Consider the following 24,982-nt stretch of genomic DNA (forward strand, 5'->3'; position numbering starts at 1 on the left):
GCAGTAATAATATTATTATTTTCAATGACCAAACCCGGACTACACTGGGCCCATCACTGCCGGATGTGATACATGCTGGATTTAAACCAGGTACTATAGTGACGCCGCTTGCACTGAGATGCAGTGCTATAGACCGCTGCTCCACTTGGGAGCCCTATGAACTAATAGTATATTGTACGCAGTATGTACTCATTAAGTATGTAGTATACAGCATGTTAGTATGGGTATTCGAACACTACTTAGGTCTTCTGGGGCAGTATGCATCAAGCCTCTCAGACTAAGACTGCTGGGTTAGGATCAGTTTAGCCTTTTAGATCACATTGAATAACATTACATGGATGGGGAAGCTCCTCCCCCCAGCTTCCACTGATTTATACAGCCCCTGGTCTTTCCTGGCCTAGTATGTAAGGTAGTAGCTCTACTCCAATTGTTTTAGAACAGGACCCCCTTTTTCCTAAAATGTAAGCCAAAACAGGCTCTATCTATCAGTTTGTCATAGCTACTATCTAGGTTCATTGTTTGTATCTAGGTTCATTGTATCTTCAACATAGATAATCCTTGAAGTATGTGCCCTGCTCTCTGTTACTTTGATCAACAGTTTTAGACTGAACCTCACTTTATAGTGTAATGTTTTCATTATGAGCGCAAACAATGATTTGGATACAATGAGACGATCAGACTGTTGGGAGTGACAGTAGACTTGTGCTTAAACCAGTGTTACAAAAAGGGCTGTGACATACTTGGCATTCCTTTTTTTTTTTGCGAAAAGGGACATCACTTTTTGACTAAATGATGTGTCATGCTTAAAGGATAAGTTTGGGTGAGCATATAAGGCGAACGTCTAGCATCCCAATGGTTTCTTGTAACTCATCACAGACAACTTTAGCTTTTTTCTAATTATCAACTTTGCAACGATTTACTACTATTTAGCTACTTTGAAACTACTTAGCATGTTAGCTAACCCTTCCCCTAACCCTAACCCTTTAACCTAACTCCTAACCTTAACCTTAGACCTAACCTTAACCCTTAACCCCTAGCCTAGCTAAATCTAGCCACCTAGCTAATGTTAGCACCTAGCCACCGGGCTAACGTTAGCCACAACAAATTGGAATTCTAAACATATCATATGTTTAGCAATTCGTAACATGTTGTACAAATTACAATTTGTAAAATATAATATGAAGTGAATGATGGACACCCACAAATTAATACACACCATACAAAACATATCATACTAATTGGAGTATCGAGGTAGTTCTGTTCTGTTATCACAGTGACAACGTCCACCATTGTCACTGTGATAACGGAAAATAACTACCTTGAGACCAACAATGGTGGAAAAATGAAGATAGCTCACTCAAGCTGTTTACCACTGTAAACAGGAGGTGCAGTTTTGTGACTGCAGAAACAGACATGAGGGATGATGAATGGGCGACGACCGGCTGATACCAGATTTGAAGAAAAGGAAGAAGGGAAGAAGGAGAGAACAGCAGGAACAAACCCTATACTATGTAACTTACATATACTGTGTAACTTACTAAGGCATTTTTAAACAAATAGTTGTGAATGGTTGTTTCTGGTGAATTTAAGGGAAAATACAACAACTTTTCTGAAAATGTTGTCAATGTAGTCAATCAGAACTCAAATACTAATTTTTATGTATTACTTGAAACAGTTTGTCTAACTATAACAGTTCAGAAAGTCAAAACCAATGTCAAAACCCATTATTCTATTTATGTTCCCTTCACCATGTCTGGGTAGTACATGGTTTTGAAAAAAATAATTTCTTTATACAGTGGGGCAAAAAAGTATTTAGTCAGCCAAGTTCTCCCACTTAAAAGCATGAGAGAGGCCTGTAATTTTCATCGTAGGTACACTTCAACTATGACAGACAAAATTAGAAAAAAAAATCCAGAAAATCACATTGTAGGATATTTAATGAATTTATTTGCAAATTATGGTGGAAAATAAGTATTTGGTCAATAACAAAAGTTTATCTCAATACTTTGTTATATACCCTGTGTTGGCAATGACAGACGTCAAACGTTTTCTGTAAGTCTTCACAAGGTTTTCACACACTGTTGCTGGTATTTTGGCCCTTTCCTCCATGCAGATCTCCTCTAGAGCAGTGATGTTTTGGGGCTGTTGCTGGGCAACACGGACTTTCAACTCCCTCCAAAGATTTTCTATGGGGTTGAGATCTGGAGACTGGCTAGGCCACTCCAGGACCTTGAAATGCTTCTTACGAAGCCACTCCATCGTTGCCCGGGCAGTGAGTTTGGGATCATTGTCATGCTGAAAGACCCAACCATGTTTCATCTTCAATACCCTTGCTGATGGAATGAGATTTTCACTCAAAATCTCACAATACATGACCCCATTCATTCTTTCCTTTACACGGATCAGTCGTCCTGGTCCCTTTGCAGAAAAACAGCACAAAAGCATGATGTTTCCACCCCCATGCTTCACAGTAGGTATGGTGTTCTTTGCATGCAACTCAGCATTCTTTGTCCTGGCGGCGTAGTGTGTTACTGATGGTAGGCTTTGTTACTTTGGTCCCAGCTCTCTGCAGGTCATTCACTAGGTCCCCCCGTGTGGTTCTGGGATTTTTGCTCACTGTTCTTGTGATCATTTTGACCCACGGGGTGAGATCTTGCGTGGAGCCCCAGATCGAGGGAGATTATCAGTGGTCTTGTATGTCTTCCATTTCCTAATAATTACTCCCACAGTTGATTTCTTCAAACCAAGCTGCTTACCTATTGCAGATTCAGTCTTCCCAGCCTGGTGCAGGTCTGCAATTTTGTTTCTGGTGTCCTTTGACAGCTCTTTGGTCTTGGCCATAGTGGAGTTTGGAGTGTGACTGTTTGAGGTTGTGGACAGGTGTCTTTTATACTGATAACAAGTTCAAACAGGTGCCATTAATACAGGTAACGAGTGGAGGACAGAGGAGCCTCTTAAAGAAGAAGTTATAGGTCTATGAGAGACAGAAATCTTGCTTGTTTGTAGGTGACCAAATACTTATTTTCCACCATAGTTTGCAAATAAATTCATAAAATATCCTACAATGTGAATTTCTGGATTTTTTTTCTCATTGTGCCTGTCATAGTTGAAGTGTACCTATTATTACAGGCCTCTCTCATCTTTTTAAGTGGGAGAACTTGCACAATTGGTGGCTGACTAAATACTTGTTTGCCCCACTGTATATATTAGTATTTTCTCTTTCTTTATTGAGATATCAAGTTATGAATGAGAGGGGGGTGACAGAAAGGTAGAAGAATATAGATATGAATGTGTAGGCAGGGTTTGAATCCATGTATGGTTCAGAGTCAGCAGCATTACCACTAGACCAGAATATGGCACAACATGAATAATGTGTAATATTCAATTAACTTAATAGTAGTCGAGGCACGTAAAGTCAAGAAGCTGCTGACTTGATTACACACTTTAATTGCACTATCAATTCATTAAAAAGTATACATACATACGTACATACGTACATACATACATACATGGTTATAAAATAAATCATGTTCAGTCCTAATAAGCTGAAGATTCTATAATGAATAAAATTAAACAAGTATTGTGTTAGTCTAGCTGAAAACAAAGAGGCTGATTACTTTGTTGTAGTAAAAGTGAACTGGGATAGAAATACATTATCAATCAAATTAAAGTGAGTGTCGCGATGCCAACTTTAGACCAACTACATTAAGTGTAAAGGCTTGGATAGGCCTATGGCTCAGAATATGGAATAGAATGTGAATGGGGGGCTACTCTCTCAAGTATTCATTCAAATATGCAGTAGCCTGTAGGTTGTGGGCAGAAGCAGGAAAAATTATCCCGATCGAGGGAGGAGCAGATTTTTTATATTTGACAGTAAAACATTCTTATTATAACTATAACAGTTGTTGGCACCTTCAATTCTTGCACATATTCTCATAAAAAGTGTAGTTTAAAACTGTTTCTATCTAGGATGTAAACACAGCCTCAAGTGAGGTCTGAAAACTCAAACTGCTTGAGTTAAACATCTGTTTTTGAGTGTACTTGAAAAGTGCAGCATGCAATACAAATTGTCCCATGAAGAGGTAACTCTGTTGACCATTTAGCCAAGTTTCTTTCTAAGCTAGCAAACGTTAGTTTGACTAGCCTAGCCTGCTACTGTAACTGTCAATTTGCCTGGTCATGAGGCTAGTGTTTCATTAGCTATCTGTCAGGGACATTTTTTGTTGTTGTCATGTTTTTAACTGATTATATGTCTCATTTCAAGTTACAAGCTGCTGGCTTAAATAAACATTCAATCATTTATTTTGCGTAGAAAGCCAAGCAAAAGCGTTTAGATAGAAAGATGTGTGTGTCAAGAATGCTAGAATGTACGTTTAAAAACTAAGTTGCATATGCAAATTAGCCAACACAGCATATCCTACACATATACTGTAGCATACCTTGCAATACAATGTTCTCTAAAAAACAACTGGGGAAAAGGTATACAATTTGGTCTGCAATAAGAGAACCAGAGTTTGATTTCTAATTCAGATGAGCTCTCAAGTGTCAGCAGATTCCCAATACCATTGATGGGCAGGCATGCGTAATGTTGGAGGCGTTGGAGAAATATAAAAAAATCTGCAGGATTATAGAAAAAGCGGTTGAGTTTCAAATAGTTAATGTTTGTGAACTTGAATATATTTACTGTATGTGGTTGAAATTATTAGCCTAACTATCCTGCTAATCTTCTAAAAGTTGAAGCTGCTGGCAAGGGTCAAAACCGGGAGGACGGGCAAAAGAGAAATAAGAAAAATCATGGGCACGGGAAATAAACACTGGTTGACTTGACATTACGAACTGGCACAGAGAGACAGGAAACACAGGGATAAATACACCGGGGAAAATAATTGACACCTGGAGGGTGTGGAGACAATCACAAGTGAAACAGAACATGGCTTGAGACTTAGACCATGAGAAACAAGATTCTCTGATCTGATGAAACCAAGACTGAACTCTTTGGCCTGAATGCCACGTGACACGTCTGGAGGAAACCTGGCACAATCCCTACGGTGAATCATGGTGATGGCAGCATCATAGCGTTGGAATGTTTTTCAGTGGCAGGGACTGGAAGACTAGCAAGGATCGAGGGAAAGATGAACAAAGAAAAGTACAAAGAGATCCTTGATGAAAACAAGCTCCAGAGCATTCAGGACCTCAGACTGGGGGCGAAGGTGCAACTTCCAACAGGACAACGACCCTAAGCACACAGCCAAGGCAACACAGGAGTGGCTTTGGGACATGTCTCTGAATGTCCTTGAGTGGCCCAGCCAGAGCCCGGACATGCACCCGATCATCTCTAGAGAGAACTGAAAATCGCTGTGTAGCGACGCTCCACCTCCAACCTGACAGACCTTGAGAGGATCTGCAGAGACGAATAGGAGAAACTCCACAAATACAAGTGTGCCAAGCTTGTAGCATCATACCCAAGAACACTTGAGGCTGTAATCACTGCCGAAGGTTCTTCAACAAAGTACTGAGCAAAGGGTCTGAATACTTATGTAAATGCAATATTTCCATATTTATTTATTTTTTATATAGATTTGCAAAAATGTCTGAAAACCTGTTTTTGCTGTGTCATTATGGGATATTGTGTGTATACTGATGAGGGGGAAAAACAATTAATCCATTTTAGAATAAGGCTTTAACGTCACAAAATGTGGAGAAAGTCAATGGGTCTGAATACTTTCTGAATGCACTGTATATGACCATTAAGGCCAGATCGTTCTTCAAGATGTTCAGACGTTCATAGGTGACAAGCAGGGTCAAATAATAATCACAGTGGTTATAGAGGACACATGTCAGCACCTCAGGAGTAAATGTCAGTTAACTTTTCATAGCCCAGCATTCAGAGGTTGATGGAGAAACGAAACAGCAGGTCCCGGGATAAGGTAGCATGTCTAGTGAACAGGTCAGGGTTCCATAGCTGCAGGCAGAACAGCAGAAACTGGATCAGCAGCACAACCAGGTGGACTGGAGAGTCTTCAGGCCAGGTAGTTCTGAGGCATGGTCATAAACCAAGCTCTAAACCAAGGTGGCATAGCAGTTCAGACGTCTTTTGTCCTCGTCTTGTCGTGTCCTGTATATATATATATTTACAACTTTTTCACATACATTTTATTTTTCATCAACTCATCTTCAAAACACTCTCCTGCAACCCGCCTCACCAATGTATATTTATAAAAAAGTATTATTTACCTCAGATCTGTAATCCTCCAAGAAGCTAGCCAGAAACTCCAAGAAGCTAGCCTGAAACTAGCCAGAAGCTAATCCAGAAGCTAGTTCAGAAGCTAGTTAGCTCCTTTACTGGCAAATCGTTAGTATTCAGCTAACCACGGTTTGTGGTCATCAGCTATCCTTTAGCTCGAAAATCTATCGCCAGTTCTGTACGGCGCAGCGCGGCTCGGAACGGAACATACCGGACCAATTTTTCTCTCCATGTCCCTGGATTTCGACTGCTCTCTGGACATTCATACCCGGATCTCACAGCTAGCTAGCTGCTATCCGTGTGACTATCGGCCTTCGTCGATTCCGGAGCAAACATCAATTATTCCGGAGCTAGCAAGCTCCGTCAATCACTCCTGAGTTCCATCAATCACACCTGGGCTGCAGTCACCTATCCGGACCCGTTTTACTGCTTTCGCGGAGCCCCACCGGGCCTTCACAACTGGACTGCCGACGTTATCTACCCGAAGGAGTTATTCGGCTGGCTCCTGAACGCCCATCTGCGGCCTGCTAACCGTTAGCTGTCTTACCGGCTGCTATCTGAATAGACAATCGGACAATTTTTTTTATATATATATATTTTTATTTTTTATTATTATTATTATGTTTTCTTCTTGGGCCTCTATAACTATATCTATTGTTTTTATTTTTGTTGTTGTGTGATTTGGATTAATCCCCTCTACCACACGGAACCCCACTAATCTACTGACGGAACGCAAGAGGTAGCTAACAACAGACCTCCATCCTATGCTAGCTTGCTACCGATGCCCTGGCTAGCTGTCTAAATCACCAACCAACCTCTCCACTCACCGGACCCTTTTGATCACTCGACTAAGCATGCCTCTCCTTAATGTCAATATGTCTTGTCCATTTCTGTTCTGGTTAGTGTTTATTGGCTTATTTCACTGTAGAGCCTCTAGTCCTGCTCACTATACCTTATCCAACCTATTAGTTCCACCACCCACACATGCAATGACATCTCCTGGTTTCAACGATGTTTCTAGAGACAATATCTCTCTCTTCATCACTCAATACCTAGGTTTACCTCCACTATATTCACATCCTACCATACATTTGTCTGTACATTATACCTTGATGCTATTTTATCGCCCCCAGAAACCTCCTTTTACTCTATGTTCCAGACGTTCTAGACGACCAATTCTCATAGCTTTTAGCCGTACCCTTATTCTACTCCTCCTATGTTCCTCTGGCGATGTAGAGGTGAATCCAGGCCCTGCAGTGCCTAGCTCCACTCCTATTCCCCAGGCGCTCTCTTTTGACGACTTCTGTAACCGTAATAGCCTTGGTTTCATGCATGTTAACATTAGAAGCCTCCTCCCTAAGTTTGTTCTATTCACTGCTTTAGCACACTCTGCCAACCCGGATGTTCTAGCTGTGTCTGAATCCTGGCTTAGGAAGACCACCAAAAACTCTGACATTTTAATTCCAAACTACAACATTTTCAGACAAGATAGAACTGCCAAAGGGGGCGGTGTTGCAATCTACTGCAAAGATAGCCTGCAGAGTTCTGTCCTACTATCCAGGTCTGTACCCAAACAATTTGAACTTCTACTTTTAAAAATCCACCTCTCTAAAAACAAGTCTCTCACTGTTGCCGCCTGCTATAGACCACCCTCTGCCCCCAGCTGTGCTCTGGACACCATATGTGAACTGATTGCCCCCCATCTATCTTCAGAGTTCGTGCTGCTAGGCGACCTAAACTGGAACATGCTTAACACCCCAGCCATCCTACAATCTAAACTTGATGCCCTCAATCTCACACAAATTATCAATGAACCTACCAGGTACCTCCCCAAAACCTTAAACACGGGCACCCTCATAGATATCATCCTAACCAACTTCCCCTCTAAATACACCTCTGCTGTCTTCAACCAAGATCTCAGCGATCACTGCCTCATTGCCTGCATCCGTAATGGGTCAGCGGTCAAACGACCGCCACTCATCACTGTAAAACGCTCCCTGAAACACTTCTGCGAGCAGGCCTTTCTAATCGACCTGGCCGGGGTATCCCGGAAGGATATTGATCTCATCCCGTCAGTAGAGGATGCCTGGATATTTTTAAAAAATGCCTTCCTAACCATCCTAAATAAACATGCCCCATTCAAGAAATTTAGAACCAGGAACAGATATAGCCCTTGGTTCTCCCCAGACCTGACTGCCCTTAACCAACACAAAAACATCCTATGGCGTTCTGCATTAGCATCGAACAGCCCCCGTGATATGCAGCTGTTCAGGGAAGCTAGAAATCATTATACACAGGCAGTTAGAAAAGCCAAGGCTAGCTTTTTCAAGCAGAAATTTGCTTCCTGCAACACTAACTCAAAAAAGTTCTGGGACACTGTAAAGTCCATGGAGAATAAGAACACCTCCTCCCAGCTGCCCACTGCACTGAAGATAGGAAACACTGTCACCACTGATAAATCCACCATAATTGAGAATTTCAATAAGCATTTTTCTACGGCTGGCCATGCTTTCCACCTGGCTACTCCTACCCCGGACAACAGCACTGCACCCCCAACAGCAACTCGCCCAAGCCTTCCCCATTTCTCCTTCTCCCAAATCCATTCAGCTGATGTTCTGAAAGAGCTGCAAAATCTGGACCCCTACAAATCAGCCGGGCTAGACAATCTGGACCCTTTCTTTCTAAAATTATCTGCCGAAATTGTTGCCACCCCTATTACTAGCCTGTTCAACCTCTCTTTCGTATCGTCTGAGATTCCCAAAGATTGGAAAGCAGCTGCGGTCATCCCCCTCTTCAAAGGGGGGGACACTCTTGACCCAAACTGCTACAGACCTATATCTATCCTACCGTGCCTTTCTAAGGTCTTCGAAAGCCAAGTCAACAAACAGATTACCGACCATTTCGAATCTCACCATACCTTCTCTGCTATGCAATCCGGTTTCAGAGCTGGTCATGGGTGCACCTCAGCCACGCTCAAGGTCCTAAACGATATCTTAACCGCCATCGATAAGAAACATTACTGTGCAGCCGTATTCATTGATCTGGCCAAGGCTTTCGACTCTGTCAATCACCATATCCTCATCGGCAGACTCGACAGCCTTGGTTTCTCAAATGATTGCCTCGCCTGGTTCACCAACTACTTCTCTGATAGAGTTCAGTGTGTCAAATCGGAGGGTCTGCTGTCCGGACCTCTGGCAGTCTCTATGGGGGTGCCACAGGGTTCAATTCTTGGACCGACTCTCTTCTCTGTATACATCAATGAGGTCGCTCTTGCTGCTGGTGAGTCCCTGATCCACCTCTACGCAGACGACACCATTCTGTATACTTCCGGCCCTTCTCTGGACACTGTGTTAACAACCCTCCAGGCAAGCTTCAATGCCATACAACTCTCCTTCCGTGGCCTCCAATTGCTCTTGAATGCAAGTAAAACTAAATGCATGCTCTTCAACCGATCGCTGCCTGCACCTACCCGCCTGTCCAACATCACTACTCTGGACGGCTCTGACTTAGAATACGTGGACAACTACAAATACTTAGGTGTCTGGTTAGATTGTAAACTCTCCTTCCAGACCCATATCAAACATCTCCAATCCAAAGTTAAATCTAGAATTGGCTTCCTATTTCGCAACAAAGCATCCTTCACTCATGCTGCCAAACATACCCTTGTAAAACTGACCATCCTACCAATCCTCGACTTTGGCGATGTCATTTACAAAATAGCCTCCAATACCCTACTCAACAAATTGGATGCAGTCTATCACAGTGCAATCCGTTTTATCACCAAAGCCCCATATACTACCCACCATTGCGACCTGTACGCTCTCGTTGGCTGGCCCTCGCTTCATACTCGTCGCCAAACACACTGGCTCCATGTCATCTACAAGACACTGCTAGGTAAAGTCCCCCCTTATCTCAGCTCGCTGGTCACCATAGCATCTCCCACCTGTAGCACACGCTCCAGCAGGTATATCTCTCTAGTCACCCCCAAAACCAATTCTTTCTTTGGCCGCCTCTCCTTCCAGTTCTCTGCTGCCAATGACTGGAACGAACTACAAAAATCTCTGAAACTGGAAACACTTATCTCCCTCACTAGCTTTAAGCACCAACTGTCAGAGCAGCTCACAGATTACTGCACCTGTACATAGCCCACCTATAATTTAGCCCAAACAACTACCTCTTTCCCAACTGTATTTAATTTTAATTTATTTATTTATTTTGCTCCTTTGCACCCCATTATTTTTTTATTTCTACTTTGCACATTCTTCCATTGCAAAACTACCATTCCAGTATTTTACTTGCTATATTGTATTTACTTTGCCATCTTGGCCTTTTTTGCCTTTACCTCCCTTCTCACCTCATTTGCTCACATTGTATATAGACTTGTTTATACTGCATTATTGACTGTATGTTTGTTTTTACTCCATGTGTAACTCTGTGTCGTTTTATCTGTCGAACTGCTTTGCTTTATCTTGGCCAGGTCGCAATTGTAAATGAGAACTTGTTCTCAACTTGCCTACCTGGTTAAATAAAGGTAAAATAAAATAAAATAATAGAGCTCAGGTCCTCACATGCCCCCTCCCTCCCGCACAGACTATTGAAGCATATACAGTACCAATCAAAAGTTTGGACAAACCTACCCATTCAACTTTTTACTTTTTGCCACAATGTATAGTAATAGTGAAGACATCAAAACTATGAAAAAACACATGGAATCCTGAACCAAAATTGTGTGAAACACAAATATATTTACAATTTTAGATTCTGCAAAGTAGCCACGCTTTGCCTTGATGACAACTTTGCACACTCTTGGCATTCTCTCAACCAGCTTCATCGGGAATGCTTTTCCAAACAGTCTTGGAGTTCCCACATATGCTGAGTACTTGTTGGCTGCTTTTCCTTCATTCTGCAGCCCAAATCACCCCAATTTGGTAATTGGTATTTTATTAGGATCCCCATTAGGTTTTGCGATAGATACTCAATACTTCTTGGTTTTAAATGTTGGTGGCAGTTGTGGAAAGAATATAGCAGCAATTATTAAAAATGCAATTGCTGATTAGGCAATTTTCCCCTTTAACCAGGTGGCCAATAGGAACTCATGTACCATATGGACACATTAACAATGTCTATCAACATTTTTCCCAGTTCAAGTTTAAGTTGAGCTTGCCTGTCAATTACCAAAATGATTCTTCAGTGAATTACCAGTAGCGCTGCAACCATTTGACAGCTCCAATTAGTCCCTTAGCGTGAACGAGAGGCTTGAAGACTCATTACTATTTGGAGCACACAGTTCATAATTTGCTGTAGGGGAACAATTGGGCATTATCAACTGAAACACAATGAATACATATTTAGTAGGTGTCAGTAAAAGCTGAACTTCCCATCACAGCTGGTTGACAGGTTTGATTGACCTCTAGGCTGTCTAATAAACTTGTGATGCACAGAGTAAAGGTACACATCAACTGTAGTTAACATTTCAACCCTATGGAGCTTGTGTTGACAGTTGGTCGCTTTATTGACATGGCACTATTATAAGATACAGTAAAGGACACCCTCTGTGGTCAGAGGTAAAATCCTTCATAAACCTCATGTTAAACTTCTCCTATTGTTGTGACCCTCAGCCACTAGTAGGTCTACAATTAACACTATTTATCACTGGTATGAAGATGATCAGTAAGAGAGCGCAAAGAACCTGAAGACTGATACAACATCCATTACTACAGGTCAACACTTAAAACAACCTTTAGTAATATTTTTTAATTGTTTTACAAGAAGCCTTGCCTCAAATACAAGTAGTGTTGTCAACAGAAACATCTCAAGACACCAGTTTAACACTCTCCCCTCCCTATAAATGCAAAGCCAGTAGGATCTATCAGAGTAGCCAGGAGTCCTGGTCTGAGGCTGGAGGCCGTAGCCTGGGGATGAAAGTAGTTTAGCTCTGGCCTCCCAGGGTGTGCTTGTCAAACAGGTACTCTGCCATCTTGTTTTTGACAGCATCCATCTTGGTGAGGTTGGTGATGTAGTCACCCAGCTTCTTAATGGCCTCCACCTGCTCATTCAGGTAATGGGTCTCCAAGAAGTTGCACAGCTAAAGAGCGAAAACACAGGTCAGACAAGAGAATGACTACAGCCCATTGTAGATACAGTAACACACAAGAGCCTGGTGGTAATGGAATAAGGGAAGATAATGAGGTGTCTGCAGTTTATTATTTAACTAGGCAAGTCCGTTAAGAACAAATACTTATTGACATTGGCATCCTAATGTGGAACACTGGGTTAACTGCCTTGTTCAAGGGCAGAACATATTTTTACATTCTCAGCACCGGGATTCAAACCAGCAACCTCTTACCGGCCCAAAGCTCTAACCACTAGACAACCTGCTGCACTTTATGCAAACTTTTGCATTAACGGCATAGTGTGCATCTGTGGACTATTGTGTGCATGTGAAGCAGGTCACAATCATGTCATTAATTAGTAGAGCTACAACAACCTGATCATCTCCTGAGACAGTACCTGTATTCTATGTGATACATACATGTGTTTCCACCATAACTTACATGGGGGTCACCCTTGTCAGAGGCAATCTTGTGCAGGTCCAGCAGGGCCTGGTTCACATTCTCCTCCAGCTGCAGAGCACACTGCATGGCCTCCAGCCCATTGCCCCACTCATCACGTTCTGGCTTCTACACAGGACAGAGTGAACACAGAAATGTTAATGACCACTAGCAGATGTTAAGGTGAGGATTACGTTTAGTTACACCCCTTACACTTTCAGTTCAGTGGTTAGAGGCAGTATGTTCAGGACTCCAGGTTATCTAGATCAACATACTCCATGGAGGAGAGTGTGTACAAGTGGTAAAGTCATTTATTTCAGGCTACAATCTAAATGTGTTTTTCGACGCTCAGGTGCTCACCTTGATGTCCTGGAGTAAAATGCGTCCACCTCGCTTGTTCTGGAAGGAGAGTAGCTTGTCGGCGTGCTCCCGCTCCTCGTCGCTGTTCTCCTTGAAGAAATGCGCGAAGCCAGACAGAGCAACATCGTCACGGGAGAAATAGAAAGCCTGGGTGGATAAACAACCGTATGGTTAGAAGAAAAAAAAATGTCAAACGTGACAGAGCATTATGTTCTTGTTGTGGCAACTAAACTTGATGACAAAGGAATGAATCTGTCTAGTCTGTAGTCTACTTTGTAACCTGCCAATTAAACTGTCAAGAAGTTGTTACGCACTCTGTCAAAGATAGATTGCCCGCTGCATTTGAAAAAAAATAAGAATATCCACTTCACGGAATTTCTTGGCAATTAATTATCTAGGCCAACAGAATAAAAAGGTGAAAAAGAGGCATTTAGGCCCAGGAATAATACAGGTAAAACAAAACGGTAATCTTGGTAAACTCCTTACCATTGAAGTGTAGGTGTAGGAGGCAAACATCTCCAAGTTAATCATCCGGTTGATAGCAGCTTCGCAATCGTGGTGATAGTTCTGGCGGATCGGAGACTCCATTTCGGCAGATTTTCTTCAATATCTAAATAAAAGGTACAAAAATAGTTTCTTCGACTATTTTGCTATTACAGTTCAAGTAAGTGCTATGTCGACAACCAGCAATGTTCTATGATGCGGGACGAAGGCAGAGGAGTTCCGTTCAATCACTGTTGAAGCAAGAACTTCTTCATGCGTCTTCTCAGACTTGTGAACTGGAAGGAGCCTTGTTCGCTCTATTTATTGTTCCAAACGGAATGGGTCTGTGAAATCCACCCTCACAGAGCGTAGCCAATCACATTTAGAATTTCAACAGGAACTAGGCGGGTCATTTAAAGACGAGCCCACTCATACACATGACCAGAAGCAAAGATTGTTTTAAATATATTGACAAGAGAGCCGAGTGACCACTCTATCAATGGAAATACATGTGCTCAACGAATGAAGACAGGCAAGATCAGGTGGGACCATTCTAGCCAACGAGAGGGCAGGTACGCGTGTGAACAACACGCACAACTAAACATATTTTTCTCAAAGTTTCCGGAATGCCACATACATCCACATCTAAAGCAGTAGTATCAGCCAAAAGCAATGCTACAGTGCAGGTCTAACAACAGCGGTTATTGTTGAAAAATGTGTGTGTTTGTTATATCCTTAGAAGAAAATTGGAACATTTATTCTAATATTAGGCTAATTGAGAAATAGTCTGTGTCTATATTTGATTTAGGTTATATAAGGAATTGAACTTTGAGACACAGGTCTGTAAAATTCTGTTTCATTCTCTAAGAGCACATGTTTCAATAACACATGAAGCTTAATTATTGACCTTTTCCAGAATGCAGTCAAAAGAAAAACCTTGCTGTATTCGAACCAGCTGTGAATACTCATACTAACCGCACTAACCATACTACTTGTGATGTAAGTGGAGTATATAGTATGTTTACTGGTCATAGTATGGATATAGTTAGTATGCCAGATTAGCCAAAATATGAACTTTTCAAGCAGTGGACATTATTTACGTGCTTTCAGGGCCCATAAGGCAATTCTTCAGAAAACAGGCGTGGCCTCATAATATTTTAAGAAAATGGCAGAAAATATGGTGCCGAAGTGAGACGAGAGCGGATACAATTTCAGTGCTATAACTAATTATGACAAAATTTTTGCGATGTAATGAATTTTCAAATAAGTTACGTTACAATATCTTTGCTACGCTATCCTTACGAAACGCGTAGCATATCATTGCAGCAGTATGTACCGTTATGTTAGCTAGCTACCAAACACAAATTTAGTTGGCTATTAATACATCAGGCTTAGCTAGTCATTGTGCGTTCTCAATGAACATTGTCAATTCACTCTGGCTATCGCCTCCGATTTCAGAGCACTCTCATCTGAGTGTGCCAAAGAACAGATTAATTGATTAATTTGACAACCGTAACACCTGTTGAATATAACCGGTATCAGTAAACATCTGCAAAAAAGTATAATTAAATTGTTGCCAGCAACACAGTTACAGTCACCAATGCTCTGGATAACATGAAAACAGCATAACCAGCTTTGCTAGGGAGAGTAAAATGGTCACAGTGAGGGGTTCTCTCATTTGTGTCTGGAAGTAGCTAGCAAGCTAGCCAAAGATAGCCAGTTAGCTTGGGTGCTTAATTGCCGTTGTGAGGTCAAAACGCTCGGATCAACCCTACTCCTCGGCCAGAGCGTCCAGTGTGGGCTCTGAACGCTCCGAATGCGAAACGCTTTGAATTTACAAACGGACAATCTGACAACGCTCTGAATTTACGAATGCCCAGAGCGTACTCTGGCACTCCAGATTGAATTTACCATCATATCCGAAATCGTATGATGTCTAGATAGTAATTTGTTATGCTCACAAGCTAGCAAGAGGTTGCAAAGCAACCGCTTCCGGTAGACAGGCGAAGCGCTAGTAAGCTCAACTAAAGTAGGGTGACCAGACGTCCCTGTTTTTGGTGGCCTGTCCCCGTTTTTGGTGGCCTGTCCCCGGAAATATCCCCGTTTTTAGGGAGATGTCCCTGACCTCGTAGGGTAAATTGAATACTCCTGCACTAGATTGTGTAAGGCAAAACCTGCAAAGAAAAGGAAACAGACAAGTGCACAAAGAAAAGGCAACAGGCAAATGCACAAACACCAGAGAAAACTCAGAAAAACATTTTTATTTACTATCTATCTGCATTTTCTCTGGTATATCTAGAACCACTTGCAACTGGAAATTGACATGTTTAGGATAACTGGTAGAGTACCGCCAATACCAGGTTAGTTGTAGAGTCTATTGCAGTGTTTTGATTAGGCTTACCTGTAATGTCCAGAAATGCTGGATAACAACAATCTTTGGTTATATCATATTTAGTGTAGCTACAAGCTATGGATTTTTTTGTCATGGGGCAGAGATAATTTTTGCTGTTTTAAAGCTCAGGGATTCTTAAAAGATGGGACAATCCACTTTTTTCTACAAATATTTGTCTTAATTTTAACTAAATGTGAAGATTATTTTTTGACACACCAAAGTATCAGCTATTAACACCATGTAAAGGAACAACCTCCTATTTTTTCATTAAATGCAACTAAGTGGATATGGTCAATTTCGTCAGACACCATAAAAGGCATTTCATTTGTACAATTATTGTCCAACAAGTGTTTAAAGTCCTTGATTATTTAATGCTAACATTAGATTATTCATAAATGTGTAATACACATCTCCAAACATTTTTGTTTTGTTTTATTGCCATATTAAATGCTCCAGGGCTAATTTAGCTAGCAATCTGGCATGGTTTTCTAGATTTTGAACATGAAATAACAATTATAAAGCTAACATTATCCCTTAGGTCTAGCACAGCAAACACATTAATTGTTGAAGCATATGTTGCAGAACAGTGATTACAATATTTGTTCAGAATATTGACAACAACAAAAAAATCCATTTTAAGGCGGTTAGTTCCTCTGTATAGATAGGAGAACCTTCCAGAAGGACAACCATCTCTGCAGCACTCCATCAATCAAGCCTTTATGGTAGAGTGGCCAGATGGAAGCAACTTCTTAGTAAAAGGCACTTGAAAAGCCCATGATCTGAATTCTGTCGCTGTACATTTCAAAAGTGCTGAACAAATAGTTATATTGACTACGTTCGTCATACCTCTCACATTAATGTCTTAATCGAAATTACGGATTGCCTCTTGTCTGCTCATCGTACCCTTATGCCATAATTTGTACTTTTCAATTGTCAGTAGAAACAACTGATATGGCAAATCAGCCATATCAAATATGTGTTTTTTTAAAGGCAGTAATTGAGGCTGAATGAACTGTATTGCTGCCAGGTATAGCAGTAGTAAGGTGTTGGGACTGCTGTTGGAACAGCTTTATGTAGGTCCTAACAGTTTGGGCACCGTTAAAGTGCAATACATGTATTGTTTAGTGTGGTGTGGTGTGGTGTAGTTACTTTGCTGGCATGCATATACATTTTTTCCCCACCAAGATTTACATGCTGAAATCGCCACTGACCTCAAATGCTCTCCTTCTCAAACTGAACAGAACATAGGCTATAGCCTAGTCTACGCGCAAGATGTTGCATTTTTTTGGACAAGGCCTTAATCAAAAATTATTTTCTGAGGAATTCTTTGACTCTCCTCCTGAACTGCCACTGTAGGCCTACACAGCACAGCATTGGTTAGGCAGCAAAAAACCCGGGTTTTGATCAGCAAGTGCAGAGCAGGCCTCAGGGTTGGAATATCCGTTGGAGTGTGTAATGCAGTCTCATTTTATTTACGCTATCCCAGCAGCTATCTTAGAAATATAACTTTTCTCTGTGCTTCTCTGAGGATGCACTTTTTAGCCTATAGTCTATGAATCATTTGATTGAGACCACGCTCAATAACCTTTAGGCACACGTCATATTTCACGCCCAGCAGAGAATCAGGTGGAATCGGGCATCGATATATAGCCTAATAAGCAACTGATTCTAAAACACTGAGAAATATTCAAAATTCATCAATTACAAATTACATGACCCTCCCCTATTTTCGTTCAGGTACACACCCTGTACATTTTTGTCCATCTCTTAGCATTACAATTTTATCGTGCAAACTAAGAATGTTCTTAAGTTAAAGTTATAAACAAAAGTGATAGTAATACTATAAATGATTAACCGTTACAGAATTCTTCTGAAGGGTGACACAGCGTTTTTAGTCTGTACTGTTTCCCCCTCCCCCTCTATTCCTATTTCTCTCCCTCCTTCCCACTCTTTCTCCTGTCATAACCTCCCTTTGGTTGTACTACAGTATGGACTGACTCAGGCTCTGCCCTGGCTGTATTTCTGCCTTGTCATTGTGACTCAGCATTCTGGAGTCTCAAGCAGAGACAGAAGAGGAAGCAAGATGTTCCACTCCCTCAATGGTTCTGTTTAAATGGAAGTCAGGGACTAAAAGTGTGTTTCTCCCCTTATTGCATTAAGAAATGTTGTGAAATGACTGCGCACAAGGTGGTATTTGTAGGATTCGGGATGTCAGTTTGAATCCCTCCATTTAGTGCATTCGGAAAAAATTCAGACCCCTTGACTTTTTCCACAATTTGTTGCAACCTTATTCTAAAATAGATACAACACATTTTTCTTCTCATAAATCAATACGACCTAATGACAAAGTGAAAACAGGTTTTCAGACATTTTTGCAAAAACGAGAAATACCTTATTTACATAAGTCTAAAGAGCCTTTGCTATGAGACTCGAAATTGAGTTCAGGTGCATCCTGTTTCCATTGATCATCCTTGAGATATTTCTACAACTTGATTGGAGTCCACCTGTGGTACATTCAATAGATTGGACGTGATTTGGAAAGGCACACACACCTGTCTATATAAGGTCCCACAGTTGCCAGTGCATGTCAGAGCAAAAAAATAAGCCATGAGGTCCAAGGAATTGTTCGGTGAGCTCCGAGACAGGATTTTGTTGAGGCACAGATCTAGGGAAGTGTACCAAAAAATGTCTGCAGCATTGAAGGTCCCCAAGAACAGTGGCCTCCATCATTCAAAAATGGAACCCTAACCCTAACTGAGCAATCGGAGAAGATGGGCCTTGGTACAGGAGGTGACCAAGAACCCGACGATCACTCTGACAGAGCTCTAGAGTTCCTCTGTGTAGACGGGGGAACCTTTGTAGAGAAATGCTATTTCTTATGCAGGTGATCAAACTATTGTTGATAAAGGGCTACAACTCAAAGTAGAGCCTGTGGGGTCCCCTACAGGATAGCTCCCGCATTACACTAATGGCCAAAACCAGCGCACACACACATAATCTCCGTTGTAGCTGAACATTGTGCCCGAAGAGGATTCTACGATGACGGACAGACAACTGAGCCAATGGCGGAAGACTACAGACTACACCCCAGCTGAACCAATCCAAAGATCCGATCTTCTAGAATCAACCTACTTTCTGTTCTATATATAAGTGGTGTACTGATTGTATCGGCCTCTTCTTCGTCTGCGTTTCCGTACGAACCAGCGGGAGAGCCGTAATTACGCTGTTCTAGATATCTTCACTCTGAATAAACTATAGCTTGTCATACAATTTACCACCTTGTCTGAATCGATCCTTGACCGACTCGCCCGTCTACATATCCAATTTCTAAAACCTTCCAGAAGTACAACCATCTCTCCAGCACGCCACCAATCAGGCCTTTATGATAGAGTGGCCAGATTGAAGACACTCCTCAGTAAAAGGCACATGACAGCACACTTGGATTTTACCAAAAGGCATGTAAAGACTCTCAGACCATGAGAAATAAGATTCTCTAGTCTGATGAAACCAAGACTGAACTCTTTGCTCTTTTTGTATTTATGAACTAAAGAGAAAAAAGGAAAAGACAGAAGAAAACAGCAAACAACAATGCAAAAAAAGATATAATAAATAAATGTAAAAGAAAGGACATCAAGGACAACTAAAATCATAACAGCAATGCCAACTGTATATGTTTGTGTGCATGTCTGGCACTATTACATGTATGTGTGTGTTCTTGTTTGTGTTGATTTGAATAAGCGTGTGTATATGCATGTGAACAAACACCTGCACGGCATCAGCCTCAGGCAAACCGGCATTAGTTGTAAAACACTGCCACTTAGTGTCATTCAAATGTACTGAATTCCTGAATGACAAGTGTCACGTTTGGAGCAAACCTGGCAACATCCCTACGGTGAATCATGGTGATGGCAGCATCATGCTGTGGGGATGTTTTTCAGTGGCAGGGACTTGGAGACTAGTAAGGATCGAGGGAAAGATGAATGGAGAAAAGTACAGAGAGATCCTTGATGAAAACCTGCTCCAGAGCATTCAGGACCTCAGACTGGGGCAAAGATTCACCTTCCAAAAGGACAATGACCCTAAGCACACAGCCAAGACAACGCAGGAGTAGCTTCGGGACAGGTCTCTGAACGTCCTTGAGTGACCCAGCCAGAGCCCGTACATGAACCTGATCGAATATCTCTGGAGAGACATGGAAATAGCTGTGTAGCTCCCCATCCAACCTAACAAAGCTTGAGAGGATCTGCAGAGAAGAAAGGGACAAATACAGCTGTGTAAAACGTGTACCCAAGACCCCTAGAGGCTGTAATCCCTGCCAAAGGAATTCTTCAACAAAGTTCTGAGTAAAGGGTCTGAATACTTATGTAAATGTGACATTTCCAGATTTCTTTTCATAATAGAGATTTTAAAAAAATTGTAGGGTTTATCAGTTGAGGGAGTGGAACATCTTGCTTCCTCTTCTGTCTCTGAAAGCCTGTTTTTGCTGTGTCATTATGGGGTATTGTGTGTAGACTGATGAGGGGGAAAAATATATAAATCAGTTATGCAAAGAAAATAAACAATGTCTATAAGTATATATTTCCCTCTATGCACAATGTTAAGCAATGGACAGACAGGTTTAAATTGTATGACATAAAACCTATTATTTGTTCATCTGATTACAGTGCTCTTCTAAAATGATTCTTTCTAGAAGATTTATGTAAGGCAGAGTTACAATTAAGACAGTAGACTTTGTAATAACTTTTTTTGAATGCTCAAGTCATGAAAGCCCAAACCTTTTGTTGTCCTGGTCTCCATCTGGTCCACCAGAGGTTTGTTCAGTGGGGCTCACTATAGGAACTGATTGCCTGTAAAATCCATATATACATTCATTAAATCAACTACTTTCAACATTTTCATTGAAAATAATATCCCCCTTTTCATGACGCAGATTTGATTGAATGTCATTCATTTTATTCCATTCTATTCTAACCAAACTTGCTTTACCAGTTCATGTCAGTAGGTGTCACTGTGCACAAACTAGTCGAAAAAGACTGATGCCATGAGATCTGCCTGTCTCTGTGTATGTGAAAGTTCAGGTTGTGTTAGCTAGAATCCATCAATTCATTCTTTCTGCATTAGCCATCCATGTGTTATGGGTGAACAAATGTGTTTTTTAGGATTTTTATTTTAAAGACAGTGAAATTTGCACCACAAACATTTGTAAATAACCACCAGAATTGGAAATAAAATAATATGCCAACAAACATTACTGGACTAACAAACTGGCTAACAAACCTGTTCAGGAACATCAGTATCCCTTGGCTTTGGGTAGCAGCATGAGATCATTTCATCTTTATTTTGTGCCAAACACATTTATTCAGTGAGTCTATTGATAAAAGTCACCTTGTCCGAGAGAGATTTACATGTTTATCAAAACCTCACACCAAGATAAGCCTACACGAAACACAGCCCTTATTTGAAGTCTTTCTAAAATCCTCTATGGGAAAGATGATTGGTGGAAAAATGATTGGAACCATCACGTGTAGTAACCAAAAAAGTGTTAAATAAATCAAAATATATTTGAGATTTGAGATTCTTCAAAGTAGCCATGCTTTGCCTTGATGACAACTTTGCACACTCTTGGCATTCTCTCAACCAGCTTCACCTGGAATGCCAACCACCCCCCCCATTGTGCCTAAGCCCTACGACCATGCATCAGAACTACCTGGCCTGAAGACTCCCCAGTCCACCTGGTCCACCTGCTGCTGCTCCAGTTTCTGTTGTTCTGCCTGCAGCTATGGAACCCTGACCTGTTCATCAGACATGCTACCTTATCCCGGGACCTGTCGTTTAGTTTCTCCTCTGTCTCCATCGACCTCTCAACCTTTGAATGCTCAGCTATGAAAAGCCAACTGACATTTACTCCTGAAGTGCTGACCTGTTGCATCCTCTATAACCACTGTGATTATTATTTGACCCTGCTGGTCACCTATGAACGTCTGAACATCTTGAAGAACGATCTGGCCTTAATGGTCATATACAGTGCATTCAGAAAGTATTCAGACCCATTGACTTTTTCCACATTTTGTGACGTTAAAGCCTTGTTCTAAAACTGATTTATATATTTTTCCCCCTCATCAGTCTACACACAATACCCCATAATGACACAGCAAAAACAGGCTTTCAGACATTTTTTAAAATCTCTATTATGAAAAAAAATCTGGAAATGTCACATTTACATAAGTATTCATACCCTTTACTCAGAACTTTGTTGAAGAATTCCTTTGGCAGGGATTACAGCCTCTAGGGGTCTTGGGTACAAGTTTTACACAGCTGTATTTGTCCCTTTCTTCTCTGCAGATCCTCTCAAGCTTTGTTAGGTTGGATGGGGAGCTACACAGATATTTCCATGTCTCTCCAGAGATATTCGATCAGGTTCATGTACGGGCTCTGGCTGGGTCACTCAAGGACGTTCAGAGACCTGTCCCGAAGCTACTCCTGCGTTGTCTTGGCTGTGTGCTTAGGGTCATTGTCCTTTTGGAAGGTGAATCTTTGCCCCAGTCTGAGGTCCTGAATGCTCTGGAGCAGGTTATCATCAAGGATCTCTCTGTACTTTTCTCCATTCATCTTTCCCTCGATCCTTACTAGTCTCCAAGTCCCTGCTACTAAAAAACATCCCCACAGCATGATGCTGCCATCACAATGATTCACCGTAGGGATGTTGCCAGGTTTGCTCCAGACGTGACACTTGTCATTCAGGAATTCAGTACATTTGAATGACACTAAGTGGCAGTGTTTTACAACTAATGCCAGTTTGCCTGAGGCTGATGCCATGCCGGTGTTTGTTCACATGCATATACACACACTCTCATTCAGATCAACACAAACAAGAACACACACATACATGTAATAGTGCCAGACATGCACACAAACATATACAGTTGGCATTGCGGTTATGATTTTAGTTGTCCTTGATGTCCTTTCTTTTACATTTATTTATTATATATTTTTTGCATTGTTGTTTGCTGTTTTCTTCTGTCTTTTCCTTTTTTCTCTTTAGTTCATTCTCTCAGTTGTTGGTGCATTGGGGGGGATTGATTGTATTTTTATTTGATTTTTTATTCCTGGGGGGGGGATGTTTGAGGGACAGCTATTGGGGAACTGTGGGGGGGGGATCTTGGAGGGTTCGGGTTAATGTTTTTTGGCTTGGTGGTAGATCGGTCAACATGCCCTTGAGCTCTGTCAGAGTGATCGTCGGGTTCTTGGTCACCTCCTGAACCAAAGCCCATCTTCTCAGATTGCTCAGTTAGGGTTAGGGTTCCATTTTTGAATGATGGAGGCCACTGTGTTCTTGGGGACCTTCAATGCTGCAGAAATTTTTTGGTACACTTCCCTAGATCTGTGCCTCAACAAAATCCTGTCTCGGAGCTCGACGAACAATTTCTTGGACCTCATGGCTTGTTTTTTTGCTCTGACATGCACTGGCAACTGTGGGACCTTATATAGACAGGTGTGTGTGCCTTTCCAAATCACGTCCAATCTATTGAATGTACCACAGGTGGACTCCAATCAAGTTGTAGAAATATCACAAGGATGATCAATGGAAACAGGATGCACCTGAACTCGAGTCTCATAGCAAAGGCTCTTTAGACTTATGTAAATAAGGTATTTCTCGTTTTTTGCAAAAATGTCTGAAAAACTGTTTTCACTTTGTCATTAGGTCGTATTGGGTGTAGATTTATGAGAGGAAAAATGTGTTGTATCTATTTTAGAATAAGGTTGCAACAAAGTGTGGAAAAAGTCAAGGGCTCTGAATTTTTTCCGAATGCACTGTATCATACTAAATGGAGGGATACAAATTGACATCCCAAATCCTACAAATACCACCTGAGGCCCTTGTGCACAGTCATTTCACAACATCTCTTAATGCAATAAGGGGAGAAACACACTTTGAAAGCAGCTTTGATGGCCACTGTTAAGAGGAAGATCCCAGCTTCCCATTAATCTTACATTTATTTTTGCTCTTAAAAATAAGTAAACTGCATTTTAAAACCTGAGTTTTTAGAAACAGCTTGGTTTATGTGTTACAGGGGGTATATGTATACAGCAATGCATCGCTTAGCCATGCTAGCATCGCCCAGAATGGCTTGCCAAGTGTTTGTTAGCAAGCTGACAGCACGTTAGGTTTCAACAGCCATTCCAGTAGGGGTTGGAAACTATAGAGAGCTTCTATTGGTCAATCGCACCCTGATATTGCAAAGTATTTGCATCAACTTAATGGTTTCGTTCTGTAAGATGGAACAGTGGGCAGCATTAAATTCAATGGACACGGTACTGTTCTGAACAACCAATTGAAAAATGGTAATCGCCTTCAGAGGGCTACATGTATTTTATTTTATTTATTTGTATTTTTTGATTAACCTTCATTTAACTAGTCAAGCTAGTTAAGAACAAATTCTTATTTACAATGACGGTCTACCAAAAGGCAAAAGGTCTCCGGCAGGGACGGGGGCTAAATGAAATACAAATATTTGACAAAACACACATCACGACGAGAGACACACTACATAAAGAGACAACAACATAGCATGGTAGGCAGTAACAGAATTCTGTTGTAACAGATAGGCTTACATTATTCAGTGTTTATACATCCTTGGATGAGTACCAGAGGAAAGTTAGGGACAGTCAAGTCAGCAATAGCTCATGTTGCTAGCAACAAGATAATGTTTTGAGTTCATGATCTAGCTAATGATTAGCACACTGGGGTAAATGTAGATGGGCAACCCCATGCAACAGGTTATCATGCTTATTGCTAAATAACACACCTGCCTGATAATATGGACTGATATGGTATTGGGCTCATTTCTAGAAGGGAAAATGATATTTTACATGGTGTCAGGATACTTTTATTTTCATTCAATGTGTAGTAATAAAATGTGTCTGAAAAGTCCAAAGTAATTAGAATCTCTG

The 24,982-nt window shown here is 41.3% G+C and overlaps 1 protein-coding gene across 1 annotated transcript; it reads right to left on the minus strand.

The window, feature by feature from the left end:
* Window positions 1-11,732: 11,732 nt before the first annotated feature.
* LOC116373389 (ferritin, middle subunit-like) lies at window positions 11,733-13,964 on the minus strand. Its single transcript, XM_031821933.1, has 4 exons — window positions 13,642-13,964; window positions 13,156-13,302; window positions 12,799-12,924; window positions 11,733-12,329 (listed from the first exon to the last, which is right to left on the minus strand). Exons 1-4 carry the CDS (start codon window positions 13,741-13,743, stop codon window positions 12,174-12,176), a joined length of 531 nt encoding a protein of 176 aa, XP_031677793.1. The 5' UTR covers window positions 13,744-13,964; the 3' UTR covers window positions 11,733-12,173.
* Window positions 13,965-24,982: the final 11,018 nt, after the last annotated feature.

This window comes from Oncorhynchus kisutch, unplaced genomic scaffold (assembly GCF_002021735.2).
Source record: "Oncorhynchus kisutch isolate 150728-3 unplaced genomic scaffold, Okis_V2 scaffold4033, whole genome shotgun sequence".
Lineage (NCBI taxonomy): Eukaryota > Metazoa > Chordata > Actinopteri > Salmoniformes > Salmonidae > Oncorhynchus > Oncorhynchus kisutch.

Excerpts from the sequence above, each read along its gene's own strand:
- LOC116373389 (XM_031821933.1), bottom strand. The coding sequence starts at position 13,743 with ATGGAGTCTCCGATCCGCCAGAACTATCACCACGATTGCGAAGCTGCT. Across the intron at positions 13,303-13,641 it reads CCTACACCTACACTTCAATG|GCTTTCTATTTCTCCCGTGA; the intron begins GTAAGGAGTTTA and ends TTATCCACCCAG. Across the intron at positions 12,925-13,155 it reads TTTTACTCCAGGACATCAAG|AAGCCAGAACGTGATGAGTG; the intron begins GTGAGCACCTGA and ends TGTCCTGTGTAG.